We start from the raw sequence: 20131 nt of genomic DNA on the forward strand, positions 1-20131 counted from the left end.
CCCAATAGCAGGAATTGTTGCTCAGGATTTCAGTTAATAGTTTTAGTAATAACAATAATAATAATAATAATAATAATAATAGATAACCCAAACCCTCTTTGCTGCATTTTTTATTTTAATCTGTAAATAATAATAATAATAATAATAATTGTATTGTGCACTTTTGCACACATTTATTTGTCTGATGATCCTCTTGTGAACCATGTGTAGACTCCTGATAAATACAAGGTATTCCACAGTTTTCTTAAACGAGCCATTTAGGATGTGGGATATAATCTCAGTGACAGTGTTCTTTTTGTTGATGGTTCTGTACTGCTGGAGTGAAATAAGTGTCAACCAAGCGAAGTCCCATATCAAATCGGCCCAGACTCAGTTTTTCAAGGAGAGGTTATCTGAAGAACCACTGCATCAAGTTTATTGCAGTGTGTTGAGAAGACAGCAACCCTGCAGAGTCCTTGTCTTGGATGAAGTTGGCTGGCCTGATAAGTGAAACAGAAGGCTTTCTGTTTGCTGCTCAGGAACAGCCACTTCCCACCTGAAACCATCAAAATGTAAATATGAAATGTAGATTATGCAGTGAATTTAATGAGACTGTCCAACACATTGTCAGTGGATTCCCAGCTTTGGCATAAACACAGTATCTTAAGCGACATGATGGTGTAGCTTGATCCTTTTATTACCGTCTTCGCCGTGCTTGTGGTTTTGACACAGAGGTCCACCCATGGTACCACCCGGAATATGTAGAGGGCGTCATGGAAAATGATAAATACAAAATTCTTTGGAAAAGGCTCGTTTACAGCCTCAGGAGTATCCAGGCCAACAAACCTGATCTTGTCCTTTTTAATAAATCCAATGAAATCTCTTATATCATTGAATTTTCTGTCCCTTTTGACACTAATGTGATTGACAAGATTGAGCAAAAACATGGCAAATATGCGGACCTCGCTTCAAAATATCACCCTTGCATCCCAAGTACCAAGTTGTCCGACTCCCCATTGTTCTCGGCGCCTTAGGTTTGGTACCTCCTTATCTGTTGACTGACATTGGGAGAGTAGCCGGGTTTGCTACCAGGAATACATCCCTTCTGACACTCTGGGAAATGCAGAAGGCTGTAGTGTTGGAGAGTGTTTACATTCTCTCGAAAAGTTCTGGGTGGGTTCTATGATACTGGCTTCCTGGGAGAAGTCCCTTTCGCTGTCTGGGCTGCGTATAGTGGAAGGGCAACGGCCCTGAGCTGATGATGAGCCTCACCATAAAAATAGTTTATTTTGCACTTTTTCCTTGCTCAAAGCACACCATTATTACCCCAGTCAATTGATCAGTGTGCACTCAAATTTTATTCTCAGCTCCCTGGGGAGTATACAACCTCATGAATCCCCTCTACTAAATCAATGTGCCTATTGTGCATACTTGCATGAAAACCATTTTTACCTCAGATTTAAACTCAACTAATATCTGGTTGGCTTGAATAGTGGTCTTATTGGCTGTGAGCAATTTTTGTGGAGCTATGATTAAAATGAAATAATTTTCAGGTGTTTTGAACACACGTAATTGGAATCTTGTTTATCCCCACTTCCTGTTAGCAAGTAAAAAAGGAAAGAGATCATTATTGGACTATCTCTTTAACTTTCGCCCAACCACATGTCATTCCAACTGCTATTTTCAGTTATAAATACATTTATCGTGACTCATTGTTTTGCTGGGATATACAATTTCATGACATGAGGCAAAATACAGAAATGTATGTTTGTTGCCTAATTACTAGCAAAGCACAGATTCCATTTAACTTGTTTTCTGGTTAGACTGTCACGTTTGAGTCATTTTTCTCCCTTACATAAAACACGGAAGATGAGTGTGAAAGAAATATGGTGATAGGCAGAAATGCATTTTATTATTTTATTTGTCAGTTTGCCCTTCTGCCTTCGGGTAAACAAACATAAAACAAGTAATTCAATTGATCTGTTAAAAAAATGTTTGCTGAGTAAATATCTGATATTGATTTAATCGAATTTAGAGTAAGTCTTTGTTAGCAGTTCAGTGGTTCTGACATGGTGCCAAAAGGTTGTCAGAATGAGTGAGTGAGTGAGTTGGTTTAAGGCCGCTTTTAACAGTATTCCAGTTATATCGCGGCATGTCAGCTTAATGTGGGAGGAAAGCCCAAAGTGATGCAGGTCTCAGACGTTTACCACTTCGGTGAAACCCACGAGTACATGTGTTGTCAGAATGATGGCTTCTTTGTTTCTTGGTAGACACATGAAGATCATGTGTGGGTCTGACTGTGATACCTTTTGATAGGTCATACATGATGATAATAATTACATTTGCTGGTGGCTGCAAAGTGGTCAACTAAAGGCACAGGATTGACAATGCTGCTTCGGACATATAATCCTCATTTACTCGTAACAAGCAGTCTAGATTTCTCTAATTATGCCATTAGCTGAGCATAATAGAGGGGAAGTATGTGGCACTGTGTTCGGAAACAATACACTACACTTTGCAGAGTTATGCCCCTTAGCAGTTCCAGGATCTGCTTATCATGGGTTTGAATCCCAGATTCACCCTATGATCTTTGTTCATGTAGATGTCAGTCAGGAGTCACTGCTCCACAAAACACAGCATGACTTATGAAACATGTTTTAAGTGAATTACTGGTTAGTTTTATATCTAAAATATAAACCCATGATTGATGTTGGCATGTTGGGTTTGTCTGATCATGACATATTGATGTTTCTTTCTTTCTTCAATCCTTTGTGGTATTCTGGGCTTGAATTGGTGCTGGAATTAGACTGGAATGGATCTTGGTTATTGACTTGGTTGAAAAAATATCATCATGTATACCTATGATGTGTGAGGCTCATAATATCATCCACTGGTTTGTCTGGTCCAGACTCAACCTCTATGATACAGAGGGAATATTGCTGACTGTGATGCTCACTCACTCACGCACGCACGCACGCATGCACGCACGCATGCACGCACGCACGCACGCGCCCTCACTCACTCACTCACTCACTCACTGTTGTAACTTGCATGTAACTTACAAATTACCTTGAGCCAACAACTTACAGAACATTAACAGATTTTTCAACCCCTGAACAAGTAAATCTTTAAGCAGATCTTTGATGGCTGAACAACCCATGATTCCTTCTTTGTCATCAACCTTCAGTGTTTTCTGGGACGATAAATATTGATGCAGACATCTAGATACTGCAGCTCTTTTTAATACCACCATCAGACCAGTTTTACATCTTTCCTGAAAAGTTGACTTTGCATCAGAAAATCATCTCCTAAATTATTGCCCTTGTTTGTTTATGGTAGGATACAGGAATATGACGAGTTCTCGCTGATTGATTCTGTCTTTTTGTATTTTCACAACGATATAATGAGCTGACATGCACAGGTTTGGCGGTTTGATGTGTTTGTTCCTGCGTTTCCCCAAATTGAACAGGTTATTTGTCAAAGGGCTAAACACTATGCCAGGATCACACCACTAATTCCCCCCGACTTGATGTTATCGATGCCTCTCTTAGAGTTGTCATCCTGGTATGGAATTCTCAGACAGGATTTTCCTGTTTTTTCCCCGCCACCACAATTAATATCTCCTGTGCAGGTTTAATTGATGATGGTATGAAAGTTATGTCAACATAATACCTCGGTAGTGGGGAAGGATTGTGTGTGTCCATAGCGGACAACGGATGTGTTTTCATTCTTGCTTTTCATCTTGAGAGTGTATGTTAAGTAGCCATGTACCTTTGGCACCCGTTAAATCTGCAGAGGACCATTCTCAAAGTAACCATTAGAGCTGGATCAAATGTGGTTAGCGTAGAAATGGACCGAACAGTTGTAATAAGAACGCATTATGTTGTTGTTTTGTACAGATATTAATGTTATTTGCCGAGCAAAAAATTTAGGGATCATGAATATTTTTGCAATATTTTTGTGTAATGAAGACTGAGCACACAATCTCATAAAAAACATCCCCAATAATATTCAAGATCCTTAACCTTTTTTGTTCAGTATATATGTTTGGTATATTTCTGTACTTCAGGGCCCTGTTCCACAAAGAGATCTTAGCGCTAAGGTGATTGTAACTCCCATACTTTAACATAGACTTATGACAGTCGTAGCGCTAAGATTGCTATGTGGAATGGGGCCCAGGACCCTGGTCCACAGAGCGATCTTAACGCTAAGAAAGTAACTTCTTTTAGTGGCATTTAGATGTTGGCATGATGAACAAGGAAGATAGTTCAATGGATATAAAACAGTGTTAGTATCTACACCGAAACATCACATTGATTGTAATAAAGAAGTTGCATACCCATACAACTATCTCCCTTGCTAAGAAAATAGTAATCTCCATTATTTAACAGTGACTTACAACAGTTGAAGGGCTGAGATAGCTTTGTGGCATGTTGCCCTGGTCAGTATTACGACTTGATGACCTTTGGGAATTGTATTGTGGTCTGTTACGAAAATTAAAATATCTGTGTTTTCACAGTGAATCACATCTGACTTATTGATGAGTGAGTAATTGAGTTTGGTTGCTTTTAACAACCTACCATGGAGTATGGTGATATTGGTTCTGGTGTTGATGTTGATGTTGATGTTGATAATTCTTATGAATCCTCTACCTCTATTACGTCATTGCAAAATCCTGTATTTTGGCTGCAATCACATTAAACTTTGAATGTTTCATAGATTGTGATGTTGTTGATGTTGAGGGGGATGTTTAACACCACAGTTTGCGACACCGGCCAAGGAGTCATGAGTCCTCCAGGTACCGCAGGCCAGTAGACTGTCTAGCCATAACCACATCAAAATAGTATACAATTAAATGAACCTACCTGTCATATCATTCATTTATTAAATCTGTCACTTTGTACAGTGTGAAATATGTATTTCATTTCAAGTTATCATGATTTATCGAAAGATTAAAAATATATTCACTATTTCCTGTTATTGAACGAAATAATTCTCGGACACGTGCTTCAACAACAGGTCCATATTGAACATGTCAAAGAGCAAGATAAAGACATCTCAAGCAAATCTTTAAAAACTTAAATAAAGCAATAAATAAAATCAACAAAAGTTTATATAAAAGTTTTCAAACTTTCATCTAGGTTCTTATTTCCATCTTTTCGTGGGATCGCGTGTCATGTAAGTCAAATGACTTCATGGCATTCGTCGCCTTGCAGACACAATATTTAGTGCCCAAATATTTGCAGGAGAAAACTTTGTCACCGCTCGTAACCTAGCATGATATGTTCATGAAGTTCCGTTTTTTTAATATAGGTCGTGATTTCCTGCTGAAAACATTCAGAATAACACAATTTAACCTCTCTTCTAAATCTGAAATTCATCATGCAGGAGAACAGTATCCATTGCTGTAATTTGATTGGCTGCCTCAGGTGTGTGCTTGAATTTGACCAATTGCAATCCTTATAGCAGATTTCGGCCAGAAAGCATCATTAGTAACCAATATCTATCCAAAATTACAGCTATATAAATACTCCAGGGAGGTCAATTGAAGTCAATAGCTTTCTAATGATCCCAAACAGCGAACAAATCGACACACATGTTGTTCATAAAAATGCTTCAAAATGGAGGTATTTTCAGGTTATCAGGAAATGGGTGATGACAGATCAAATGTAAAATTCTTTTGGAAGTAATGTTCTGATTATGTAAACAATGAAAATATAAAAAAATAGGTAAGTGGATATTCTGAAATCATAAAATTGCCAAAAATTGTCATATTTTTCACATCGTTGTCACTTAATCTGGATGTTATGAATGTGTTAGTTTACATTTTTTATAAAATGAACTTAACTAAGTTGTAAATGCAATTATTGAAACAATGAAATAAACATAACTTTCATATTTATTAACGCTAGGATTAGACCTTTTAAATGGTGTATGACATGTATTATCATATACCTATCAATGATAGGCAACATGAAGATGGTCATATCACAGGGGGTGTGATAACCAGTCTCGTATTACCCCCCTGCAGGGCTGATATGGCTTGTCAATGTATTTTCCATGGTAGATCGATATCAACAGTTGGTAAGATATAGAGGATATTATATGAGTGTTCATGTTATACTATGTCTAAAAACCGGAATTTAGGCACAAGTGTCGTAAACATGGTATGACATGAACACGAATATATGTTCTATTTATTACCGAAGAAGATGTCCACATACAGAGACAAATTAGGACGGCAAGTCTCAAGAGCAGCGGAACCACAATTTGTCAAATGACGTCAACAATCTTCAGCTATGACGTTGTTTCTTGTGTGACGTCATTCCGACCTCATGACCCTTGGGCACATATGATTTTTTATGAACCCTGATATGTTTGCCCTCGTGGGTAATACATTTGGAGTTACCGGTACGTCCCTTAGTGTGTCTGCTAAGCTAGCTTTCCCGTGACAATGTCTTCCAAACAAGGTGACAATGTATTGCATTCACTTGCAAAGAGATACAGTTTACAGTTTGATGTTATGGTATATGATAAAAAAGTTATTATATGGCAGTATTTATATCATAGCTCATATCCACCCTCAACCCCCACATCAGGCTTCTGGCTTTTGACCCTTGGGCTGAGATGAGGGTCTCGGTTTGATATGGGGGTCTCGGGCTGAGATGGGGGTCCCGGGTTGATATGGGGTATGATATGAAACTGCCATACAATAACCTCTAAGTAGAAGAAGATGTTTTACAATGTGATAATATTCCCTGATAAATGTAGGCTTCATCTATCACCCCAGAATCTCAGGATACTCAGTGTCACAGCAGTACAAGCTTCTGGTTGACTGGTGTTGAAAGACTTAAGTTCATGGTTGGTGATGGCTGATATAGATGTTGACAATGGCTTGTCTGGCGATGTTCATGGTGATTCTGTTTATGGCGATGTTCATGATGTTTCTGTTTATGGTGATGTTCATGGTGATTCTGTTTATGGCGATGTTCATGGTGATTCTGTTTATGGTGATGTTCATGGTGATTCTGTTTATGGCGATGTTCATGGTGATTCTGTTTATGGTGATGTTCATGGTGATTATGTTTATGGTGATGTTCATGGTGATTCTGTTTATGGTGATTCTGTTTATGGTGATGTTCATGGTGATTCTGTTCATGGTGATTCTGTTTATGGTGATTCTGTTTATGGTGATGTTCATGGTGATTCTGTTTATGGCGATGTTCATGGTGATTCTGTTTATGGTGATGTTAATGGTGAGTATGTTTATGGCAGTGTTCATGGGGATTAACGTTTACAGTGATCCCTAATGGTGATTATGGTATTTATAGCCATGTATGTTGTTTTTGAGTCTTCTGGAGATTCCTGCACTAAATGGAAATCTTTGAATTCAACATCATGTCTGAAAGCATTTCAATCTCACAATTAAAGTATAAAGTACAAGCATGTCCTGTTCACTTCATTGATTTTTCAAAAAGACGGATTACAGAATCCTCTGAAACAATTCCCAGTTGGCTGTGTTGTAAGAGGCCTTTTACTTCCAAGTGTATGTCACTTGAATACTGATAGAGCCTTCCTGATTGTCAGATTAGAAAACCTACTGCATCATACTTTTTTCTTTTTAAAATGCAAGTTTAATCATAGTGTGCTCATTAAGGGAAAGTTGGATTTGGTTCTTATGTATGAAGATTTTTTTTGCATTAGGTAAAGGGAATTCCATCCCACCACCAGCCCAAACACGACCCCTACGTCAATATGTCATGTTCATTCACCCACTGACAATGTCACAGAGCCTGCCCATTTTGGTTTGATCTTACGACAGGCACAGTGTAATGGGGACTTATTCTAACAAGGCATCCTCCGGGCTAGAGAAGCACAGTGTATTGGGGACTTATTCTAACAAGGCATCCTCAGGGCTAGACAAGCACAGTGTATTGGGGACTTATTCTAACAAGGCATCCTCCGGGCTAGAGAAGCACAGTGTATTGGGGACTCATTCTAACAAGGCATCCTCCAGGCTAGACAAGCACAGTGTATTGGGGACTTATTCTAACAAGGCATCCTCCGGGCTAGAGAAGCACAGTGTATTGGGGACTTATTCTAACAAGGCATCCTCCGGGCTAGAGAAGCACAGTGTATTGGGGACTTATTCTAACAAGGCATCCTCCGGGCTAGACAAGCATAGTGTATTGGGGACTTATTCTAACAAGGCATCCTCTTGGCTAGACAAGCACAGTGTACGTGTATTGGGGACTTATTCTAACAAGGCATCCTCCGGGCTAGACAAGCACAGTGTATTGGGGACTTATTCTAACAAGGCATCCTCAAGGCATAAATCTCTGTTATTTTTTGGCATATTTTCAATCATGTATGATTTTGAGTGTTTCTTGCTACTTTGAGTAATATTATAAGATTATCACCAAAACACCAAAACCAAGGTGATAATAAAGGAATAAAACCTGTGTATAAGATGTGATAAACAAACACTTTAACCACTGAGCTACCCTGCTACTTGATTACTGGGTGATGTTGTAGTGTACTGAGGGAAATGTGACTGAAAGTGTCTGTATGTGACCAGACAAGTTGTGTAAAGGCCTGGCATCCCATTGATTATTGAGCAAACGTGGAGGCCCAACGCTTCTCTGTTGCAACATCTTGCACAACCTACGAAATGATTCATTTGAAACGTTCCCACTTGATTGTGACAAAACACCTCTGATTGTCAAATCATGTCTCCTCAATCTTCAAATTCAGGATGAAAATCTAATCCAAGTATTGAGCAAGGACTGAAATAAGAGATAGAACTGTGTAAAATGTAAAATGTTTTTGGACATTGTAAAAATAAATATAACGCGATGATGCCAGAGAATAATCTGTCTCGATTATCTGCAGAAACAGATTCCACTGGAAGAAAAATGGAAAATAGGGGTGAAAATTATCTGAATAGATCACTGAAAATCGGTGTGGCCCTAAAACAATCAAGTCTTAACCAGACAATCCAGTGACAGTGCATTAACTGATTAGGTTGAAACTAAGAACGGAATGGTAATTTTGAATTATGTTTGCTGTGTACAAGTGCAGAGATTCTGCTGCTTACAAGTAAAGAGAAACATTTAAAAAATATGTTTGTTTTGCAGTGGGCTGGTTTAGTGTATCGGTTCAAGCATTTCTTTTGTAGTTGACTCGGGATAATTGGTAAATACTATTGAATATATAATACAACTTTGGGACTTCAGACCACTGACAGAAACATCCTCCCATTTCTAGTATGAATTAAAAGCACTATATTGTGGTGGTGGCATTTCCATGTAGAAGTGTATCCTATGTGCAAGTATATCAATGTTTGAAATAAATTAAGAATGTAAGTCCAGAGGTCCTTGTCATAGCCCCAGTGTTATAAGATACAGATTTTGGGGGTCCTTAGATTCAAATACATGTACTATCGGAGCAAACCTCAAGGACTCCAGGACCCCATAATTTCTAACACTGTACAGTATAAAACACCTGCACTTTTCTAAGTTTGAGATCATCAGGATGTTATTAATATAATGATTTCTTGTAATATTGGACATATGCTTTCTAGAATCAGAGTTATGTAGTTTTTCCTGCCAAGGCTTTAACTGTAAAGCATATATCTGATTGTCAAGCCACTGACATTTATGACCTCTTTACCATTTCAGAGGCTGTGTGGGCTTTTGAGGATATTTTTGATTTTGTAAGAATATTTTGTCAGTTTTGGTTGCTTTTGTCAAAAGTACATAAACATTTCTTCACTCGTGCTCGTGGGTTTCACCGAAGTGGTAAACGTCTGAGACCTGCATCACTTTGGGCTTTCCTCCCACATTAAGCTGACACGCTGTGATATAACTGGAATACTGTTAAAGGCGGCGTTAAACCCAACTCACTCACTCACTCATTTATTACACAATACAATTTTCTCCTCTAAATCTTTTTTTTCCTGATGCTGATAGAGCAGACAAGACTTGCTTTTGTATAATCTAGATTGATTTTGGCCAATATGCTAACACCGTCATTTGTGCAGTATCCTCAGTTAAAGCCTTGGTGGTCACACACCGAAACTGTAAGTGTATTGGTGGCTTTGAAAGGTATGAGTCTAACTACAATGAACTACAATAGGTGATAAGCTTTACTGTGTGTTGATACAAATTGTTTCACAAACGGTTTTTTATTATCTGTATCACACACAAGATGGCCCTGACCAATAGGAAGCGCTTTATTTACTTGGCCAAATCATGGATTGGTGATGCCGTGTATGCACACTTTTGACAACAACTAAGATAGTGTTGGATTTTTTGCAAATTTCTTTCCTTTTCGATTTTTAATCAAATTCATTAACATTAAAATATAGTGTATCATGATAAATTCTCCAGAACCCCATGATTGTCCCCTTGTGGGGATGCCAAGGCAGACTAGATGTCCATTACCCCATGCTTGTTTCCTTGTAGGAATTCCAAGGCAGACTAGATCTCCATTATCCCATGATTGTCCCCTTGTGGGGATTCCAGGGCCGACTAGATCTCCAGTACCCCATGCTTGTCTCCTTGTGGGGATTCCAGGGCAGACTAGATCTCCATTATCCCATGATTGTTCCCTTGTGGGGATTCCAAGGCAGACTAGATCTCCAGTACCCCATGATTGCCTTATGGTGGGTGTTTCCAGGGCAAGCTAGATCTCCAGCACACCTTGCTTGTCTCCCTGTTAGTGATAATTTTCAGACACTGATTCAAAGTCCCTTAAACATTGTTCTGTGAAGGGAAATGTATGTACATCTCCATGCAACTAGTTGAATTCAGCCCCCAACTGGACACTCAGAATATCCCAACCCAAAGTTGAGCAGAACATGACAATGAACATTTAGAATGTGAACCTTGAAGCATGACAAAGATTGACAGTTGATGCTGTAGTCGCCGTTGTGTGATTTTGGCGTTATGCTGTCAATGTTCCCTGGAAGCGATTGTCAGCTACAGCAGACAAGATGTTAGCAGTGGTGTCTTTTATCTTGTTCCCAGAAATAGTATCAATTTCCGTAATCTGCTCGATGAAAGACGTACAGGATTGGTTCTTTCAGTCACTTACCTTTCCCATCAGCTGATTATAATATCATTGTCTGAGATTGTCATGCAGTTGTATGCATCATTAATAATAGACTGACAGCCAGATAGAATCACATTGTTCACTTGCTGTGACCTCTTGAGGATTCAGGGGAGGACTATCGGTTGGTTTGTTGTTTTTTGCCACAGTAATCTATAGCTATATCAGAGCAGTCTATTAAATTGTTCCCTGGTCAGAAACACCAATGATTAATGGAAGGAGCAACTCCCTACACTTTTGGGATAAGATGACATGCAATCAACCTTATAGTCTTACCCACTGATCCAAATTTGGTTGACCTAGTGATAAGAAGCAAGAGTCCAAGGCTCCATGCTACAAAGCAGTCTTTGTGCTATGATTGTTATTAGTCTATGTGACAACATAGAGTTATTATCGTCTTAGTACTAAGATCACTTTGAGGAACGGGGCCCTGGGGACATAATCTAACCCTGGTCCAAGCAGAACAGAGCCCAGGGTGACATTGTACAAAAGAAACTTCATGCTATCACTGTCGTAAGTCTATGATAAGGCATGGGAGGTACGACCACCTTGCGGCTAATGTTGTTTTGTTCAACGGCACCCAGGTCCACAATGCAATCTTGGCATTGAGGTGATGATAAGGCCTATACCTTAAGCTAGGCTTAAGTTGCAGCACCGAGATTTTGTTGTGTAATGATTCCTCAGTATTTAATGATTGTAATTGGAGCAGACCAAAAAGGGGATTGTTGTCTTAATTGCTGTTTCCTGAGAAAGTCTGAGAAACAATATATCTTCATATAGTCCAAAATAGGTAAAGCGCCCTTGGCAGACAAATTGGGAAAAATCTTTAATTGTTCAAATTGTGACAAATAAATCGACATGTAAATTAACTGCAGACCATAAGGACCCATACAAATTTGGAACTATGGGCCTGACACAAAGATCTAACTGCCACGGGCCTACGGGCAGGCACATATTTCTAACACTGGTAACTGCAGTTATTAATCAAATTGTTTTGTGTATGATTTTGTTGACAATGTGTTAGTGTGATAGTCATTCATGTGTAACAGAGCATGTCATCTCACAAATGACATCCTTACCTTGTCAGCTTGCTGACGGGTTAACATCTTTGGTCATGTGGACAAGGCATCTGACATCAAATCAGATGGTCTGTGCTTCGAATCCTAAGATTAAAGTGTATTGGTCAATACAAACTCAATGACAGGGCTATTCAGCTGGGCCATTAATGCATACACAACTGTCGTCCTAACATATTTTGTCCAAAGAGTACCTGTATCCAGTCAGCTGATGTGTCACTCTATGGTTAGATAGGGATAGTGAGTGAGCCTAGTGGTTAAAGCATTTGCTAGTCATGCTAAAGACCCTGGTTCATCCCACATGGGTACAATGTGTCGGGCCCATTTCTGGTGTCCCCCGCCGTAATGTTGGTGGAATATTGCTATGGATGGATTCTTCCACCCCCTAAAATTTGATATGAGTTAACAAAATATAGCATACAATAACTGCAAGACAATGGTTTGCTATACGATAAATCATGAGACATGGTTAACTGTCAACAAATGGCAGCAGAATCAACTCATGACAAACAAAGAAATAAACACGTCTGTCCTCGTTCTAAAAACACAATCGCCCCAGTCCTTAAAACTGTTCTGTTATCAGAGGCTTTGTAATCAAATACATCAAAGAACTAGAATGTAATAAGACACAATTTTTCTCTATGATTCCTTGGTTTGAGACTAAAAGCAACCAATCAGCAGTGAAATTGCCTCAGTTATTTCAATATCACTAATAAACATTAAGCTATATATGGCAAGGGCATAATGACTTTAATGATGAAAATCAATGATAATCTCTTCATTGTAAGCATTATGATTAGTTTTAATATCTTATTCGCCCATTTAGGATGGAAATTATATTTGTGACTTGATTTACTCAGGTGTTATTGTTGATAGTTGTTATACAGGTAGTATATACACAGGCAGCATAGAACTGCACTGCCCAGTCTGTCCACATCTGTGGATCTTCTTCAGATGGCGTCAGTTGTCTGGTTGCCGTGCGATATACTGTTAACCTTTTGTGTTTTGGATGATAATTGAAACAAATATTGATAAAGTATGGTTATTGATAATCTATCATATACATGTACGTGACTGATAGTCTGTCAATTGAGTGACTATTGATTGAGTAGGTCAGTTGTAACATTACCAGGCTAAATGGGATGGGACTGGTTGCCTGATGATAGCTTAAACAATTAGCTGTGGATGATTGTCATCAAATGCAACTTGTAGACATGTTATTTTGTGAAATCATAAACCCCAGTACAATTCTTTTGTCTTGCTATAGGAATAGGTCCCTGGCAGGCCAATGCTTGCCTTTCTATGGTGCTTGAAGGGTAGAATAGGTATCTTGTATATCCTGTGCTTGTCTTTCCATGGTGCTGGAAGGGTAGAATAGGTATCTTGTATATCCTGTGCTTGTCTTCCTATGGTGCTTGAAGGGTAGAATAGGTATCTTGTATATCCTGTGCTTGTCTTTCCATGGTGCTTGAAGGGTAGAATAGGTATCTTGTATATCCTGTGCTTGTCGTTCCATGGTGCTTGAAGGGTAGAATAGGTATCTTGTATATCCTGTGCTTGTCGTTCCATGGTGCTTGAAGGGTAGAATAGGTCTCATGTATATCCTGTGCTTGTCGTTCCATGGTGCTTGAAGGGTAGAATAGGTATCTTGTATATCCTGTGCTTGTCTTTCCATGTTTCTGGACGGGTAGAATAGGTCTCCTGTCTATCCTGTGCTTGTCGTTCCATGGTGCTGGAAGGGTAGAACAGGTCTCATGTCTATCCTGTGCTTGTCGTTCAATGGTGCTGGAAGGGTAGAATACATCTCATGTCTATCCTGTGCTTATCGTTCCATGGTGCTTGAAGGGTAGAATAGGCCTCATGTCTATCCTGTGCTTGTCGTTCCATGGTGCTGGAAGGGTAGAATAGACCTCATGTCTATCCTGTGCTTGTCGTTCCATGGTGCTGGAAGGGTAGAATAGGCCTCATGTCTATCCTGTGCTTGTCGTTCCATGGTGCTGGAAGGGTAGAATAGGTCTCTTGTATATCCTGTGCTTGTCTTTCTATGGTGCTTGAAGGGTAGAATAGGTCTCTTGTATATCTTGTGCTTGTCTTTCCATGTTGCTTGAAGGGTAGAATAGATCTGTTGTATATATCCTGTGTTTGTCGTTCCATGGTGCTTGAAGGGTTGAATAGATCCAAGTATATCCTGTGCTTTGTTTGTTTAACGCCACACCCAGCATTATTCCAGCTATATGACGTCTGTATATAACCAAATCTGGACCAAATAATCCAATGATTGACATCATGAGCATCGTTCCACACAACTGGGATACAATGACAGGCAATCAACCAAGTTACCGAGCGTGACCACCCAGTCCAACCGTTGCCTCTTACGAGGTTGCTGAGGGCTTATGTTCATCGCTTGGATACCAATAGGTTTCCAGCATCGAGCTGACACTAGCTGCAAGATGGTATGTAACTAACATTCTGTGGAAAGCAGCATCAATCCATCATTCCTTGTTCATCAACATACTCTGAAAGGGACACCACTCTTGACATTAGAGACCTTTCACGTTGAAAGTTCACTTAGAGATAAGTGACATAAAGACCCGTCATACACCCTCCCCTTCCCTTATTCCCCCTTTCAGCTATTTCTGCTGCGAGGAAATACAGGTCACCCCTTTCAGGAGGAAATACTGGTGACATCTTTTCCAAACTACAGTTACGTATCAGTCACCAAGGCATCGATTACATTGATTACCATTTGAGTTGGAATTAACCCCACTACAGATATGACTGGCCTACTGACACTGATGCTATACATTGACTGAATGCTTCAGTGGCATGGCTTTTAATGCCATTAGCCATTCTATGGCCACCTGTTAGAGCCGAAAAGTGCCCATGTTGGTCCCGAGTCTCCTTATTGTAGTTGTACGGCAATGCTCGGAGGAGTTGAGAACCACTGTGACTCTTCTGCAACAAGATTACCATCCATTGTGAAATGAATGGGTGTGTACTGCTATCTGATTGGTTGAAAAACATTGTTAAATGGGATTTTATACTGGTATTCTTTTAGCCATATCATTGTGTATGAATACTTTCCTTGATCTTTTTTTTATTCAATCCCCCAAAATGTGCCCTTTGGATTGGTGGAATGGCCACAAGTTTGGTCAATATTTATCAGAACAACTTTGATTTCGTATTTTTTTCCAACTTTCTGAGTTGAGTTGTCATCGAAGCATGTGATGTCATCCATTGCCTCATGACGCCTTGACATTACAGAGTGACGTCATGTCTGACTCAGTGAGAATTTATGTAGAGAGAGAGTGCTTCAGAACATTGCTGATGACTTTGGTATTTTACAATGTTGGTTAACATTATGTGTTTCCAGAATCGCAGGTGTTTTTGCATTTTTGATAACCTGACATTTTAACATTTGAAGCAAAATGAAATTTCCAAGCATTAAATAATCAATAACACTCCCAAATCCGAAAACATGTCATGTTTGTCTCCTTATATATATATATATTTATCTATTTATCACCGATGGCTTTAGATCATCACTGATGCATTATCATTGTACAGTCAAGTCTCGTTAATCCAACACTCGTTTATCCGACAATCGGCTTTATCGGACACAAATGATGGGAACCGATTTAATCAGTGCAATTTAGACCCGTTAATCCGACAGTCTCGCACTCCGACTCCGACACACCTAATTTGCAACGAAATGCTGAAATCACTCATAAATCAGTCTCATTAATCAGACACAGTGATCAGCGTACTCTGTGGTCATCTGCCCGCGAGTACACAGACCCGTGTTTTGATGCAAGACGAGTCGGCGAGTAGCTGCATATTTCAACGGCTGCAGAGATAAACTTGCCTAACAATAAACAATTCATTTTTTAAATACACAAAACAGGATTAATCACATGCCTAGATTACCTCAATCTCATTAAAATCGGATACAAGTTCTCGCTACCGCTTAAGACATCCCATTACAGGTCACGTCAGAACGACCTTTTGCGAACTTTGACCGACCAATGAAATTACTGACAGGATGTCCAATTTTCGATCACGAACGTTGATACTACCTAATTTCGTTTATCCGACATACTCGTTAATCCGACATAATCATATGCAACCAACAATGTCGGATTAACGGGACTTGACTGTACATGTATAGTTGTTAGTTTGTAAGAAGGGGTGTCACGATAAATCGAAATATTGAAATATTGCTATTGGTAAGCACTTAAAGTCAATGAATCAATTGTTAAATCAGTAACTTATCAATAGTATCGATTTCAGTTAGGAATATCGATAGTTTCGATTGTATTTACCATATCAATAAAATACATTCAAAGCTGTTCAAATTAGTTTTTCTTTTAATCATGAGTGGTAGTAATTTACACAATGTAATGTGGAAGTTGCTTTTTCTTAAATTATTAGGGTAAAGAAAAAACAAATCAGTCATATCTCAAACTTTACTTTTTATTTGTTGTTATGGTTATCACATTCAAAGGAAACTTCAGTTCCAAGGTTTAATTCAACTCTAAAATCCATCTAAAATGATGCACTGAAAACTATCGATAGCGGTCGGGTAGCCGAGTGGTTAAAGCATTCGCTCATCACGCCAAAGACCCGTGTTCGGTCCCCGACATGAGTACAATGTTTGAAGCCCATTTCTGGTGCCGTGATATTGCTGGAATATTGCGAAAAGCTGCGTAAAACCATACTCACTTACACACTCTTAACACAGGAGATCAAACCTAGGGTCTTTGGAATAGCAAGAATATTTTGACCACAAGAAAAAAGCCGCTATATAACAACTATAGAGGTGCATGGTATGACCATTATATCAGTATGACATAATTTGAAATACGAATGAAAACGTATCACAATGTTTGGAAAATACCATTACATTGTGTTTTTTCAAAATGATGTATATTTTAAGTTTACATAACATAAATTAGCAACAGATTCCTGTAATCAAAGAAGAGAAACTATGTGTGATGAGCGTCTTGTAAGTAATGTATGTATTACGACTACGTTGTGACCATAACAACATTCAACAAAATGGCAGATTATGGGATTATTGGTCAGAATAAACCCCTCGGCAACCTATACTGGTCATTTGGAGGGGATTAGATGGATCGGGTTGTCAGGCTTGGTGAATTGGTTGATTGATTGACATGGTTTTGCAACTGCATGGATCATTGATCATAATATTAAGTACTGGATTGTCTGGTCCATACTTCATTATTTACAAGTCGTCGTCGACTGCCTCCATGGTCTAGTGGATAGAGCAATTTCCTGGAGAGCAGAAGGTCCGGGATTCGATCCTCAGACGTGTCATACCAAAAGATCTTCAAAGATGGTACTTGTTACCCTGACTGGCACTTGGCATTAAGGGGCTAAAACAAGGACTGGACGGATTGGAGTCAGTTTACTGTGTCTGAGTGGGGTATTCATGTTAAACTGCGACATTGTATCTCAGTGGGCTAGCACTATAAAACTGGCATCAGACTGATACAAGCAGACACACACACACACACACACACACAAGCAAGCACCCACCCCTACACATACCCCTGTGTGCATGCACATTGCTTGTAAGTGCAACATTCTTAAATGCAATGTTAAACCCCGTTTCACATCACCTACAAGCCATCGTAATTTAGCTGGAACAATGCTGAGTGCTCTGTTTAACAACAAACAAGCAAACAGACACCAATTTGTGAGTGGTCCTCAATCATTGCTTCTAAGTCGTTTGTTCCTCTTCTCGTGAAAGAGACAAGAATTTGAATACTGGGCCTCAGGCATTGATGCTCGTCTGTTACCCAAACCCTGGAGAATAAATCAAAATCTGAAACCAACTCAAGTCTAGAATGATTTGGCAAGTTTAGATTGCCTCAGCTCTGAAATTAAGCATTATTCTGGGATCCATTTCTATTTTAATTGGGTGGTTGGGTAGCCTAGTGGTTAAAGCATTCACTTGTTACGCCAAATACCCGGGTTCAATTCCTGACATGGGTACAATGTGTGAAGCCCATTTCGGGTGTCCCCTGCTGTGATACTGCTTGAATATTGCTAAAAGCGGCATAAATTCAAACTCACTCACTCTATTTTAATTTATATTTTTTAGATTTTAGATAAAATAACTTTATTTCTAGGACTAAATGTTAATCTACATTGATGAATGTAAATCTAGTTAAGACGCAATACCTGACTGATGCATGACACTCAGATCTGGCCATTTTCCCAACCGAGTCTTTATGGCAGTTTAACAGATGATTTCACAAATTACACACTCTACCACATTATTTTTTATTTTCAGTGTAAAAATAACATTAAGGTGCCTTCAGCCTTCACTATCTTCAGTAAATTATATTGATGAAGTTCTTTTTACTTTGAAACCTCATATCCTGTTTCGGCAAACCCCTGAGGATTTAATGGTAATTCAAGCGATTCTATTTTCTCTTTATTGTGGCCTGAAGCTGTTACCATGTTTCTGCAGTACTATTTATTCCTTTAAAATCAAACATTTCCTCACTTCAAGCACAGAGGAAAACTTTGTAGATAATTCCAAGTCAATTTTGCTTTCTTTTTGTGTGTACTGTGTACAAGAATGATTAATGTGCTAATTTCTTATTTTTCATGGCTTTAGGATTATGTCAGTTATTAACATGGACAGGGCTTGAAACAGACAAGATTAATAATGCATAACATTCTCTAGCCCCCTTTCTAATACCACACACCATAACAAGCAAGATCAGTTTTGCATAGGATGGAGAGGAATCTGTTTTACCTAGTTGTAATTTAAGGGGAACTGAGCTCAGAGCAAAGTGGCAGTCCCAGCCAGATCAATTCCAGTGGGTCAACCACAATTTTGTTTTTCTGCTCTTGCACATGTTAATCATCTACAAGCCATACAGAAGCCTTTGGTCATAAAGAGGCAACTAACGGGATCGGGTGGTCAGGCTCGCTGACTTGGTTGATGCATGTCATCATGTCTCAACTGAGTGGATTGATGCTCATGATGTCAATCACTGGATTGTCTGGTCCAGACTTTATTATTTACAGACCGCCATCATATACCTGGAACAGTGCTAAGTACAGTGTTAAACAACAAACAAACAAACAAAAAGAAGCCTTTGGTCATCCAGCTCCAAGTTTCCGGAACAGCCAAGACCTTTGTTGATGGAACATTCCAGAAAGTGGGACTTGTTCTGTGGTACCCACTTCCACATGGAATCAGATATGCTGATTAAAATTAAGCAGACACTATTTCAGTTTCACCCATATAGCATTAGTTACAAAGTCCAGATCAACAGTCATCTAAGGCAGCACAATTTGCTGTACAGAGTTTGAACTAAATTCTAGATTTATCAGCACCATAGTAACCCCTGCTTTCATCAAACATTCATCACCACTCGCCTCTTTCCATAACCTGCAAGAAGACACGTCCCCCTATCGATGAATGTTATGTGTGAAAATACGACAAACCAATCAAAATGCGTGTATGATTTCGTCAAAGAATCCCTCAGAAATAATTTTTGATTTTACATATGTCTTGCATCTAAAAATATACCCAAGACACAGTTAAGTGTGTTCAATCATTCTGTATACGGAACCCAGTCCAAAAAAAGGGCCATGAGAGGGGCACAAGTCACTATTCGGCTTGTCCCGGAATAACACGAGTTGGTCAAGAATGTTTCATCAAAGTGGTAAACATCTAATACATGTACCTGCATCACTTCTGGCTTTCCTCCCATATCAATATGACATGCCATGATATTATTGAAATCCTGTATAATACTGTACAATACAGTCAAAAACTTATCAGATTTACTTCAGGTGAAGTCTTGACTACTGTTTAGATTAATTTAGGTTCAGGAAGAGATAGAGTAGCTTAGTGGTCAAAGGGACAGTACATTGATGTTCTGTCTGTTTTTTAATCATGCTTGAAATAATTTCCGAGT

General features: G+C 39.0%; 2 protein-coding genes across 3 annotated transcripts in view; both read left to right on the plus strand.

The window, feature by feature from the left end:
- Window positions 1-20131, plus strand: part of LOC124112213 (leucine-rich repeat and coiled-coil domain-containing protein 1-like) — a 573474-nt gene that overhangs the window by 134510 nt on the left and 418833 nt on the right. The gene's annotated exons all lie outside the window — the stretch shown is intronic.
- Window positions 6703-8001, plus strand: LOC125381664 (eggshell protein 1-like). Its single transcript, XM_048398968.1, has one exon. It carries the CDS (start codon window positions 6848-6850, stop codon window positions 7268-7270), a length of 423 nt encoding a protein of 140 aa, XP_048254925.1. The 5' UTR covers window positions 6703-6847; the 3' UTR covers window positions 7271-8001.

This window comes from Haliotis rufescens, unplaced genomic scaffold (assembly GCF_023055435.1).
Source record: "Haliotis rufescens isolate VD_foot unplaced genomic scaffold, xgHalRufe1.0.p SCAF_19, whole genome shotgun sequence".
NCBI lineage: Eukaryota > Metazoa > Mollusca > Gastropoda > Lepetellida > Haliotidae > Haliotis > Haliotis rufescens.